Source organism: Puma concolor, chromosome A2 (assembly GCF_028749965.1).
Source record: "Puma concolor isolate L17-30 chromosome A2, mPumCon1.1.hap2, whole genome shotgun sequence".
Lineage (NCBI taxonomy): Eukaryota > Metazoa > Chordata > Mammalia > Carnivora > Felidae > Puma > Puma concolor.
Window position 1 is genome coordinate 161,386,267 of NC_141668.1, and position 13,879 is coordinate 161,400,145.

At 40.6% G+C, this 13,879-nt stretch overlaps 1 protein-coding gene across 1 annotated transcript; it reads right to left on the minus strand.

Annotated features, from left to right (window-relative positions):
- Positions 1-1,160: 1,160 nt before the first annotated feature.
- LOC112852503 (olfactory receptor 7A10-like) lies at positions 1,161-2,138 on the minus strand. The gene has a single exon (XM_086682784.1). The coding sequence runs from the start codon at positions 2,127-2,129 to the stop codon at positions 1,161-1,163; it is 969 nt and encodes a 322-aa protein (XP_086538910.1). The 5' UTR covers positions 2,130-2,138.
- Between the last annotated feature and the right edge of the window lie 11,741 nt (positions 2,139-13,879).

Genomic DNA, 13,879 nt, shown 5'->3' on the forward strand with positions numbered 1-13,879 from the left:
TGGCGGTGGCAATAGGCAGAGTAGCCATATTGTGTGTGAGATCTGTGAAGAGCCTATTAAGGTAGGAGGTGCTGAGGGAAATCACAGGACAGCATTGCTGCTTACCAAAACATTAAAGGAAAAATGATAATGCATCCCTGGGAAAATCACCAAGAATGACACCATCAAGGCTGGAAACATCAGGAGTTACAATTTCTATTACCTTCACACTTCATTTATGTTTTGGACTGTGTGAGGGGAAACTGGAGACTGCATAGTGAAGGTGGATTATTGTAAACTAATCACAGAAGGTTCCAGGGGCCTCTGCTCTTGCAGATGTGATCTCCTTCCAAGGTGGATTGACATGAAGCCCTGGAAACTCATCTATCAATTCTGATATGTTCAATGGTTTTCCTCCAAAAGGAGATAATCTAATATATCTGTATATATATAAATATATACTATAAAGATATTGCTTTAAACCCATAGCAAAAGCATTTCACATTAACTTCAGTAGCTCCTCCTATCACATTAAAAGTACTCAATTTGCTATATTAGGTATATGTTCTTAAATATCGCAATCTTAAATATCGCAAACTAGGATGGCTCAGTTGGTTGACCACCCAACTTTGCCTCAGGTCATGATCTTGTAATTCATGGGTTTGAGTCTGCATTGTGCTCTGTGCTGACAGCTCAGAGCCTGGAGACTGCTTCTGATTCTGTGCCTTACTCTCTCTCTCTGCCCCTACTCCCCCATCCATCAAAAAATGAATAAACATTTAAAAAATTAAGAATCCATGGGATGAAGTTTAATGAGAGGCCTAAACAGTTTTAGAGAAATACAGAAGAGGGGTGTCTGGGTGACTGAACCAATAGGCGCCCCACTCTTGATTTTGGTCCAAGTCATGATCTCAAAATTTCTGACATTGAGCCCCACTTCAGGCTCTGTGCTGATAGTATGGACATAGCTTGTGATATTCCCTCAATCTCTCTGACCCTCACCACTTGCTCTTACTCTCTCTCAAATAAATACCTTACAAACTACGGAAGAAATATTTGTGCATAAAGTACGAAAAATTTCTAGCAACCGAATACTGTAGAAAGATAAACTGCAGACTGTCAGCCTCTGAACTGATACAAATATCATGATCTAGGTCTTCTAGGGTTTTAAGCCCTGTTACTCAAGTCTTTATCTTGAAACAAAGAATCCTACATACAGACAGTGTCTCTCGGCTAAAGAGTTTTCCCAGGGCTTGCTTGATGTCTCTGTTCCTCAGACCATAGATGAAGGGGTTCAACATGGGTGTCACCACTGTGTACATGACTGAGGCTATGGCACTTGCCCTGGAGTTTTGTGCAGCAGCAGAACTCAGATACACCCCAAGGCATGTGCCATAGAACAAAGAGACCACTAAGAGGTGAGACCCACACGTGGAAAATGCTTTATACTTGCCCCTCACTGATGAAATTCTCAAAATGGAAGTGACAATTCTAGAGTAAGAGAACAGGATACCAGTGAGTGGAACAACACCCAGAAGTCCACTTACCAAATACACTGCCAGGTCATTGAGGAACGTATCAGAGTAAGCAAGTTGGATCACCTGCTTAAGTTCACAGAAAAAGTGAAGGATTTCCAGATTTGTGCAAAAAGAGAGTCGTAAAATCAGTAAGTCAAGTAATAGAGAGTAAAAAACACCCAATAACCAGCATACCAGGAGCAGGATGCCACAGAACTTGGGGTTCATGATGACCATGTAGTGCAGTGGCTGACAGATGGCCACAAACCGGTCATAGGCCATCACTGTCAAGAGTATGTTATCTAATACTCCAAAAAGCATGAAAAAGTACATCTGGCTGAGACAGCCTTCATAGGTGATCACTTTGCTCTGCGTCTGGATGTTCAGCAGCATCTTTGGGACGGTGGTGGAGGTGAAACAGATGTCTGAAAAGGACAGGTTGGAGAGGAAGAAGTACATGGGCGTGTGGAGGCGGGAGTCTGTGATAATGGCCAGGATCATGAGCAGGTTCCCAGTGACGGTGACCAGGTACATGGACAGGAACACCCAAAAGAGAAGTGACTGCAGCCCCCCCTCATCTGAGAGTCCCAGGAGAATAAATTGTGTGACACAGGTTTGATTTCTTTCTTCCATGTAACTGATGAAAACAGCTGGAACAGAGACAAGAACATTGTAAAGACACCAGCAGTGATCACAGTATTGAAAGAAATGCTTCGTTTCAACACACTTCACTCATTAATTCTTACACATTCCCTACCAATCTAGAATATGTACCAGAAAATTTCAGGGACTCTCAAATGCTCCATGTTTTCCGTGAGTCTGAAACTGTTCACAATTCTTGTTCTGAATCAAAATAATTTCAAAGCAATGTTCTCCATAAATTTCCTGAGATATTTTTTTTCGCCCAACAAAATTTAACAAAAATATCTTGTAACAAGTAATGTTGAAAGCATTACAAAAAGTAGTGATGGGTGTTTGCCCTTAACAACACTGAGTCTTAGACGTTTACGTGTGTGAAGAGGGAGGAATAGAATATTAATAAATGAATAAATGATGTTTTAAGTGGTGGTTACAACTAATAAGTAAAATAATTCAGGAAAAATTAGTCTAAGTAGAAGGGAAACTTGCCAATGTGTCAAGTCAAACAGGGGCTTCTGACCTAGAAAACTAAGGGATATATGAACCTTCCCAATTACTTTGAGAAAACCAGTTAAGCCAGAGAAACCGCATATGCAAAGGCCTTCAGTCAAGAGCTCACCGGAAACCATCAGGCAACATCAAAGAAAAAGTTGTGAGCAGAGCAGGTAACACAATGGGAGAGAGAAGAGACAAACAAACGAGAGAAGAGCTCAAAGCCTCCCGCATCTTTAGAAACATTCTAAGGCAGTGGACACAACAGTTCAGTGTCGTTTTTATATTTATATGTTATATATAATGTCTGTCTACAACACGATACATTTTATGTAATGTATACTAATGGAACATAATTCATTCCTCCATAATTCTCTGTCTTTCTCTCTACCTTTACTCTAGGTCTCCAGTTGGTGTAATTTCTATAGTTTTTACCTCATCAGACAGCTTCAGCTTGCTACAAATGCTTAATATGTGTGTACTTCACTAATAAATTCTCTTTGTTCTACACACACACACACACACACACACACACACACACACGTGGGTAGGGAAAGCAACAGAGAGAGAGTTCTCCATTATTGTGGTACCGTGTACTCTTACAGCTGAAGCACAACTTTTTAGAAATCAGGGGATGGGCTATGCCATTAGTCAAAGAGTTTCTTTCTCTGATGAGAATTGCATTTTGTTGTAGGCATTCCAGTAGAGTAGTCACGGCTACGAATCACGAGAACCACCCAGAATTAGAAGAATTACCATTAATCTTTCTCAACTGCTTCCAAAAAATTCAAATGGGAAACACTTCCTACTTTAATCGTTCAGGCCACCATTGCACTGTACCAAAGCCAAGAAGAGGCACTGCAAGAAAAGAAAAGTACAAAATGATATTCCCAAAGAATATTTATGTGAAAATCTTCGACTAAATAGTACTAATTCAAGCATAGCAGCCTTTGATCATGATGTAGAAAAAGATTATGCATCCTGACCAAGTGGGATTTATTCCTGGAAGGCAAGGATGGTTTAACTAATAAATCTCCCTTGGTGTAATACGACAGGTTGACAAAAAGAAGAATAAAAGCATATGATTATCTCAACATATGGTAAATAAAACGTGACAAAATGGTGCATACCTTGATAGTAACAACTGTCCAGAAACTATGAACAGAAGGATAGTTCCACAACACGAAATAGGTTATATATGAAAACCCACCTCTAAAATCCTTCTCAACAGTGAAACACTGAGAGCAACCGCTAAGATAAGGCAAGATAAGCATGTCTGTTTCATACCTTTTATGCAACATGGCATTGCATGTTCCAGACAGAGCAACTAAGCAAAAAAAAGAAAGAAAAGTAAAAGGAAACAAAAGGCATCAAAATTAGAATGGAAGATGTAATATGATTTCTCTTCCCAAAGAAGGTGATCTTATTTTTTATTTTTTTTTAATTTTTTTTCAACGTTATTTATTTATTTTTGGGACAGAGAGAGACAGAGCATGAACGGGGGAGGGGCAGAGAGAGAGGGAGACACAGAATCGGAAACAGGCTCCAGGCTCCGAGCCATCAGCCCAGAGCCTGACGCGGGGCTCGAACTCATGGACCGCGAGATCGTGACCTGGCTGAAGTCGGATGCTTAACCGACTGTGCCACCCAGGCGCCCCTTATTTTTTAAAAAAATATAGCATTAAAAACAAGAAAAACCGTTGGAGTAATAAACGAATTCAGCACTTTTGCAGAGTGTAAATCAAAGCAAACATAAAACTCAGGTGGCTGATGGAATCCTAGAATGGAGTGGATCATGTGGAAGATAAACAATCTAACTCTATTACAATTGTATGAGACAATCTCAGTGAAACAGGAGGGCAAAAAGAAGTGCAGAAAAACAAGATCTGGGGAAAAAGAAAAGACCGTAAAACCAGACATAAAAGAAATTGCACAGAAGCACTGCTCTACACTTGATAAAATGCATCCCGTGGGGTATTGTTAACGACGCTGATATTTCTGCACATGTTAACTGAAGTTGAGCATGTAAGAAAATGGAGAGTAAATGGTGGGAATGAGGTATCACATGTGATGTGGTATTTTACATGTAAGCAAGGTGGCATAGCTCTTATAATCCTTTGGTGATTAGAGTTGGTGCCATCAGTATGAACTTGCTTTAGCTTGTATAAAAATACAGAGGGTTACATATAGACTCATGTATGGATGCCTACATATACACAGAGTAGTAAGCACTCCTGTGTCCTTGCCAGGTCAACCGAGGAGATATAGAGACCCTGGTAGCAATAAGCCACCAGGCACCAAGATCTTGAATCTCATCCCATGATCCAATAAAATAAAACAGGGCTCCTCGCAGAAATGACTGCTTGTAGGGCTCAGAGGAAAATACAGTAAGCTCAAGTTGAAGCATCTTTTCCTGTAAGACTGCTACCCCCAATAGTCAAGAATGATAGGGACATGTCAGCTAACTGAAGAAGCTCCCCAATGCAAAGTAAGACCAATTAGAGCACCAAAATAAAGTAGTATTGGGTTATAACCCAGGGCATATAATGTAAATACTTGAAAAATAAATATGGAAAACACAACATCAAGTGCAGAAGAAAACCAATGATTTACAGAAATATTCCACTCTTAAGGAGGTGTGAGATAACTCACCCTACTTTAAGATGGGGCTGCATAGAAAGTCGCTACAGGAGGACAGGATGGAAAGAAAGGAGAAAGAGAAATCTTACAAAGCCTGTCACAGCCGGCATCAATAGCAACCCCAATGAGAAATAGTCATGTTGACAGTGCGCACCCTTGATGTCACGAGATGAACATGGCAGTTTCCCTCTCTGGTCTTCCGGTCCAACTTCCACAGTCCCAGTATAGTCAGGAAAAAGAGAATAATAAGGTGTGTCCAAAAGGAGATTATTTTACAGAACACCTGACCAGTAGTCCTCAGAACTATCAATCGCTTCAATCATAAAGCAAGCCTGAGATGCAGTCACTATGTGTGGAGGCTCAGGAGATATGAGAATTAAAACTAACATGTGGAAGAGATAGGCTGTGATCAAAACAGCAGACACTGGGGAGGGAGCTTATGATAACTCCCTGATCTATCACAGCAAATTGTTTCTGTAAATGTACAACTGTTCAAATATTGAAGGGGATGAAAAATGAGAGATATTAATGAAATGCAAAGCTTTGGAAGCACTGAGCTCTGAGTGTGAAGAGCTCCAGGCTCCATTATTTGCTGTGTATAAGCAGTATCACTGCTGTCGCTTTCCATCAATAAAATAAAATAATGATACCACAGAAATAGTTTGGGAAACATTTCAATAACTTGATGACTGTAGATATCTGGCATTGTTTCTAGTAAACATTTAAGAATGAATAAAAAAAAATCCATCTGAGGTTTTGTATCCACGATTGCCACCCCCTCAGAGACCCGTCTTGCCTCCCCTCTCACACTCGTGGTGCCATTTGTATCCCTAAATATGCTTCTCACACCCTGAATGCAGCAATAATTTTTTCCTCACAATACTGGGTCATTTTTACATGGAGAGTACCTGTTCATAGCTAATCCCCTGACATAAGGCCTGTACATACTCTTTACTAATTTCAGAGTTAAATTTCAACCCTCCAGCCAAAACATACATTTCTTTGGTCATCTGACTGATGCCTACCCAGCCAGGCTTCTATGGGTTCATTTTGCAGATTGTAGACCCTGCTCCTGATTGTTGGTGAGACAGTAAGGAGTATTTCTAATAACAGCAGCACAACTTCCGCTTTACTTCATCTCTAATTTTCCCCCTCTGCTGTTTCTCCCTGGACTTCTCACCTCCCTTATCCCTTGGAAGGACCCCAACACTAACGTCAAGGCTAAGTACCTATAAGCTTGTCTGTGAAGTGTTCACTGACTCCCATGAAAGAGTCCTCTTTTTGAAAACAATTAAGAATAAAATAAACAGTCAACTTTGGGGGATCTGCTTCCCCAGATTTCAATGCAATTTCACATTATAACATTAATTTATTTTTACATCTCTCATTCTGTTTCTACAGTGAGTATCTTGAGAAAAGAAATACTGTCGTAGTCATTTATTTAGTCCCAGAATACATGGTACTGTCTACCATACATAAGTTTCTGAAAAAATGTTTTTTGAATGACTGCTATTAACCACTGTTTCAATAACAATAAACAGTCACTCCCAACAATGGAAGAAGCAGCAATGAAAACAGGGGAAAGACTGTTGAGAGATGAAGGCCCATTGATAAAGCACTAACCTTGGAGGAGACGGATCAGGGAGAAATGGTTTAGTGTATCCAGAGTTGCCCTCCAGAATCAAAGCCTCATGGGCATGGCTTGGCATTACTAAACTCTCCTTAATTTATTGTCCCTGTTGAGGCCCCCAAAATAACTACTGATACAAGGGGACCCTCCCATCATAACTCATTTCCCCAGGACTTCTGAAGAGGCCGTGGCTCACCCAGATGTTACCACAGAACAGCGGGAGATCAATGACCCAGTCTCTCCCATGGATGAGTGATGTGGTTGGAAGTTATATCCTTAGGAAGGGAAAAGATATGGCCCCACTCATGAAGGTTCTGGAGGACACAGCTATGTGTTCATATCACCTGAGGTTACAAGAGTCGACTTCATGGGTGCAGCAAAGGCATTTTAATTTCTGTAGCTGTAGGGAATGAATTCCCATGAGTCTCATTAATGAGATATTCTTTTGTCTCTCTTCCCTTTACAAGACTTGGGTCTCTAGCGCTAGGAGAGAAAAGAAGAATGCAAACTTATCCCGTTGTTGGTATGGGGACACAGACTTGGCATTCCCAGATTGTCTCTTATCCCATTTTAACTCTCTTATCCCAGAAGGAGGTGCCCTGTCTTTAGAGGCTCTCATTAATAAGCCATAGCCACTGTAGTAACTATCCAATTTTGGTTTTGAACAATTCTGTGTATCCTAAATCTCTTCTTTCTCCCATCTGTACCCCTTCTGTTAGCTCACAATCATGGAACCCCCAGGCCCCGCAGTGCTTCTCTTTTCTTCCTGTTTCTCATTCTCCTTCAATGTGGGCAATATCTTTTTAACATCACTTGACCATTTGCTTTTGGGCATCCTCTAAACCGCTCATTAGCAGCTGTGGGGCAGTAGGCACTAAGCAAAGTGGTAGGAGGAAGACAAGTGTAAGAAGGGTCCCTTCCATTGATGAGCTCACAGTCTCAACAGGACAAGAAACATAAAAATAAATGCAAATTTGCCATTTGCAGTGACGTGGATGGAGGTCGAATGTATTATGCGAACAGAGATAAGAATCCGAGAAAGACAACTACCACATGATTTCGCTCATATTGGAATTGAATTAACAAAACAAATGAACGTGTGTGAAGGGGGAAAGAGGAGAAAGGGAAAGAGACCACAAGAGACAACAATAGTCAGATGGAGGAAGGTGGGAGGGAGATGGGCTAGCTGAGTGTTGAGTTAAGGAGAGCACTTTTGATGAGCACCTGGTGCTGTATGGAAGTGATGAATTACTGAATTCTCCTCCTGAAACCAGTATTGCACTCTATGTTAACCACCTAAAATATAAATTTGAAAATAAAATAAAACATACATGAATGAACTACCCTGAAGGGGCACTGACACATGAGAAAAAGAATACAACCCTAGTCAACTATTCCAGAAGAGTTGAGTAAAGGCCTCACAAACAAGCTTCTCTTTGTCCCAACTCTTGATGAGGGAGAAGGGGATAAGGCACTCCAAGAGGAAGTATCTGGGCAGCCAATGTGGGAAATACTTCATACTTGCTGGCCAATAATCAGGGGGCAAGTATGACAATTCAAACATGACCCTGAGCAGTTAGCCTGCAGAGAGCAGAGATGCTTGTATTTTTGCTACAGGTTTGACACATACTTATGAAAATAGTGGAGTTTCAGTACAGACTTCATGATGAGATGCCGAGGATCAAGTTCTCCCTGTGGAAAACTCACCATGCAATCATGTTAGACACAGACTCTTGATATAACAATAGTCAAAGAAAACTGTAGATGGAAAAATAGGGAAGGAATGGACACTTTTAAAAGGCGAAAAGACATAATAAAATATTATGTAAGAATGCAATTGGATGGACCTAGAGGGCAGAGTGCCGAGTGAAATGAGCCAGCCAGAGAAAGACAAATACCATTTGATGTCACTCATATGTGGACTATAAGAATTAAAAGAAAGGACCAAACGAGAAAAGACAGACATAAACACAGACTCTTTAACACAGAAAACAAACAGGTGGTTGCAAGAGGGAATGTGGGTGGGGATGGGTGAGATAGATAAAGGGTGTTAAGAATACACTGATGTCGGGGCGCCTGGGTGGCGCAGTCGGTTGAGCGTCCGACTTCAGCCAGGTCACGATCTCGCGGTCCGTGAGTTTGAGCCCCACGTCGGGCTCTGGGCTGATGGCTCGGAGCCTGGAGCCTGTTTCCGATTCTGTGTCTCCCTCTCTCTCTGCCCCTCCCCCGTTCATGCTCTGTCTCTCTCTGTCCCAAAAAATAAATAAATAAATAAATAAATAAATAAATAAATAAACGTTAAGAATACACTGATGTCCATGAGCACTGAACAGTGTATAGAATTGTTAAGCATTACATTGTACATGTCAAATTAATACAACACTTGTAAATTATACCTCAATATAAATAATGCCCAGGGAAGGGAGAAAATATGATTTTCAGATTTACCACATAATAATTTCAAACTGATCTGTTTTCAACAACAGCGACAAAAACAGAAATATAACTCAATGGAAAACGAGGGGCCCCTGAAATAAACTCAAATATGATGATTGAATGATTTTTGCCAAGAGTGCCAGGACAGTTCAGTAGTAAATAGACAGCCTTTTCAAGTCATGGTGATGGAAAACCTGGGTATCCCCATGCAAAAAGATGAAGCTAACCCTTCTGTCCACCATCTACCAACATGACTCAAAATGGATCACAGGCTGAAGCATAAGAAATATACCTATAGGCACTTAAAAGAAAATACAGAGGTACATCTTTATGACACTAGATTGGACAAAGATTTCCTGCTTAGAACACCAAACACACAGGCAATTAGAGAAGCAATTATTTGGGCAGAATTAAAATTTTTGTGCATGAAAGGGCACACAGTAAAAAGGCAACCAACAAAACGGAAAAAAGATTGACAAAGCACATACCTGGTAACAGATTAATATCCAAAATATGTAAAAATTTTCAAAAATTCCACAGCAAAAAAACCCAAACAATTCAATTTTAAAAAGCCAATCCTTTTGGGGTGCCTGAGGGGCTCAGTCAGTTAAGTGTCTGACTTCGGCTCAGGTCATGATCTCATGGTTTGTGAGTTCGAGCCCCGCGTCAGGCTCTGTGCTGTCATCTTGGAGCCTGGAGCCCACTTCAGATTCTGGGTCTTCCTCTCTGTCCCTTCCCCGCTCATTCTCTCTCTCTCTCTCTCTCTCTCTCTCTCTCTCTCTCTCTCTTCCTCTCAAAAAGAAATAAACATTAAAAAAAATTTAACGAAATCCTTTTATTTAAATCCCAGTTACTCAATATGCATTATAATATTAGTTTCTGGTGTACTATACAGGGATTCAATGCTTCCATAATAAAAAAAAGCGTTAAAAATTTTTTAAAAATAGAAACAACCAGTGTGAGTAATGGTTTGGGGAAAAAAGGGAACCCTCTGGTATTGTTGGTGGGAATCAAAACTGGAGCCGCTACTCTGGAAAAGAGTATAGAGGTTCCTTCAAGGCATCAATAAAGCCTCCCCACAATCCAGTAATTGCACTACTGGGTCATTACCCAAAACATGCCAAAAAAAAATTCAAAGGGACACTTGCACCTCTATATTTATAGTAGTATCATTTGCGATAACCAAAGGGTGGCAGCAGCCCAAGTGTCAACCAATATGTGAATGAATAAAGAAGATACGGTACATGTAGACACACGATGGAATATTTTTCAGCCAGTGAAAACAAAAATGACATCTTGCCTTTGGCATCAGATCCACGGAGCTAGAGAGTATTACTAAACGAAATCAGCAATTCAGAGAAAGACAAATACCATAGGAGTTCATGCACATGTGGAATTCAAGAAACAATACAAATGAGCAAAGGGAAAAAAGGCAAACCAAGAAACAGACTCTTAACTATATAGAGAACCAACTGTTAGTTACCAGAGGGTGATGCGTGGGGGGTGGGTGAAATAGGTGATGGGGATTAAGGAGTGTCCTTGTCATGATGAGCACCAGGTGTTGTACAGAAATGCTGAATCACTATATTGTACACCTGAAACTAGTATTACACTGTATGTTAACTGTACTGGAATTAAAATTTTTAAATAAATTTAAAAACAAAAGTAATGGTGAAAGAAAAAGAACATGGACTATGGACTCAAATAGACACTTCTCCAAAGAAGATCGAGGCATGGCTACTTAGACGCACAACATGACTAATCATTAGGGAATGCAAATCAAACCTACAATGTGATTATAGTATAGTATAATGGGTACTAGAATGTCTATTGTTAAAACCCAAAACAAAAAATAACTGTTGGTGAGGATAAGGAGAAACTGCAACCTGGTGGCACTCGCTGATGCCAATGAAACGTGGCACAGCTACCGTAGAAAAGATTGTGCCAGTTCCTCAAAGTGTAAACATAGAATGATCACCTTTGTTCACAGTCACCAAAATGTGGAGACAGCCTGAATGTCCATCAACAAACTCACGGATGAACAAAGTGTGGTGAACACATAGAGTGGAACACCATTCAGCCTTTACAATGGGTGGAATTCTGGCACAGGCTACAACTTGGATGAACCTCACAAACATTAGGCTAACTGAAAGAAAGCCGGCACAAAAGGACCAATATTATACAATTACACATATATGAGATACCTAGAGTGAACAGTTTTAGAGACAGAGGGTAGGGTGGTGGGAGACAGGGGCTGGGCAGAGGGGCAATACAAACTTAGTATTTCAAGTAGACAGAGGTTCATTTTGAGAATATGAGAGAGTTCTGGAGGTGGATAGAGGTTGCTCAACTGTGGGAAGGTACTTAAGGCCCCATAAGTATATTTCAAAGTGTTTAAAATAAAATTTTTATGTATATTTCACCCTGACCAAAAAAAAAAAAAAAAAAAAAGATGAAAAAAAGAGAGACATACTTTAAAAGAATTTCAGGGGTGCCTTGGTGGCTCAGTCTGTTAGGCATTCAACTCTTGATTTTGGCTCAGGTCATGATCTAACAATTTGTGAGTTTGAACCCCCTATCAGGATCTGCACTAGCAGAGTTCAGCATTTCCACGCAAAAATATAATGGGCAGCTTACTAAGGGCACATCCGATCTGTGTAACTAAAAATATAAGCTAACCAAAACCAAGAAATAAAAATAAAAAACACCATCTCCAATGATCATGAAGAAAAGATTGACCTGAGTCACCACAATGAAGGGTCATGATCTCTACCGGACTATCAGTCCTGAGTATGTTCACTGCCCAGATCTTCGATTGTGGAACCATTTACACCTGGTGGAAGGCTGTAAAATGGCAACAAATGCTTTACATTTCCTCCAAACCCAACCTAAAGGCTCTGAGATGATGGCACTGGCTAGCTTATAATGGTTCATGAGGACTGTGGTCTGAACTAAAATTGACACCTTGATATTGGGCAAGATGAGAGCAATTATCCCATAGAAACTGGCAAATGTTAAGAAGAGTAAGCTCTCTTCTTAATCCTTTCTTCTCATTTTCTTCCTTTCTTCCTGCTTTTCCTGTTTCTTTTCGTCTTTGCTTCTGAGAGACAGTTCTATGAACATTAATCTGCATACTAGTGTTTGGAGGGACCTGTGGACGTTTAGCTGGAAAACTGTGAATCAGGTAAGAGGAAATTACCGTTATGGCTGACAATCCCAGTGGTGGCTTCCGGGGTCAGGTGGTAAGGAGACATTCGTCTTAGTCTGTCTCACACAACACAGGTTAGGTCATTGAGTGTACCCTGCTCACACTGCCTAATTTCTGGGATGCAGCATTAGAAAAGATGGCGGTGGCAATAGGCAGAGTAGCCATATTGTGTGTGAGATCTGTGAAGAGCCTATTACAGTAGGAGGTGTTGAGGGAAATCACAGGACAGCGTTGCTGCCTACCAAAACATTAAAGGAAAAATAATAATGCATCCCTGGGAAACCACCAAGAATGACACCTTCAAGGCCGGAAACATCAGGAGTTGCAATTCTATTACCTTCACACTTCATTTATGTTTTGGACTGTGTGAGGGAAAACTAATGATTGCGTCCTGAAGGTGGATTAGTGTAAACTAATCACAGAGGGTTCCAGGTGCCTCTGCTCTTGTAGATGTGATTGCCTTCCAAGGTAGATTGACATAAAACCCTGGAAACTTGTATACAACCTCTGATATGTTCAAAGATTTTCTTCCAAAAGCAGAGACTCTAACAAATACCTGCTTTCAACCCAAAGAAGAAGCATTTCACATTTGCTCCACTGCTTTTCCTATCACATCATAAGTATTCAATTTGCTGTATTATGTCTATGTTCTTAAATATCCATGCAATGGGGGCACGTGGTAGCGCAGTTGGTTGAGCGTCTGACTTTGGCTCAGCTCATGATCTCACAATTCATGGTTTAAAACCCTGCGTCTTGCTCTGTGCTGACGGCTCAGAGCCTGGAGCCTGCTTCTGATTCTGTGCTTCCTCTCTCTCTGCCCCTCCCCCACAACGCTGTCTCTGTCTCTGTCTCTCTCTCTCTCTCTCTCTCTCACTCTCACACAAACACACACACACATCCACACACAGACTATGAATAAACAATAAAAAATATTTTTAAACCCATGCAATGGAATTTAATGGGAGGTGTAAAAACTTTTTAAAATGCAGAAGACAGGTGCCTGGGTGGCTCAGGCAGTTGAGCGTCCAACACTTGATTTCGCTTTACCTCAAGATCTCATGCTTTCTGAGATTGAGCCCCACTTCAGGTTCTGCGCTGACAATATGGACACAGTATAGGATATATCTTCAATCTGTATCTGCTCCTCCCACACGCTCTTGCTCCCTCTCTCTCAAAATAAATAAATAAACTTTTAAAAATTTCAGAAGAAATGTTGCTTATAGTGTATGAAAAACTTTTAGCAACTGAATACTGTAGAAAGATAAACTGCAGATTGTCAGTCTCTGAATTGAGTTAAATAACATGATCTAGGTCTTCTAGGGTTTTAAGCCCTGTTAT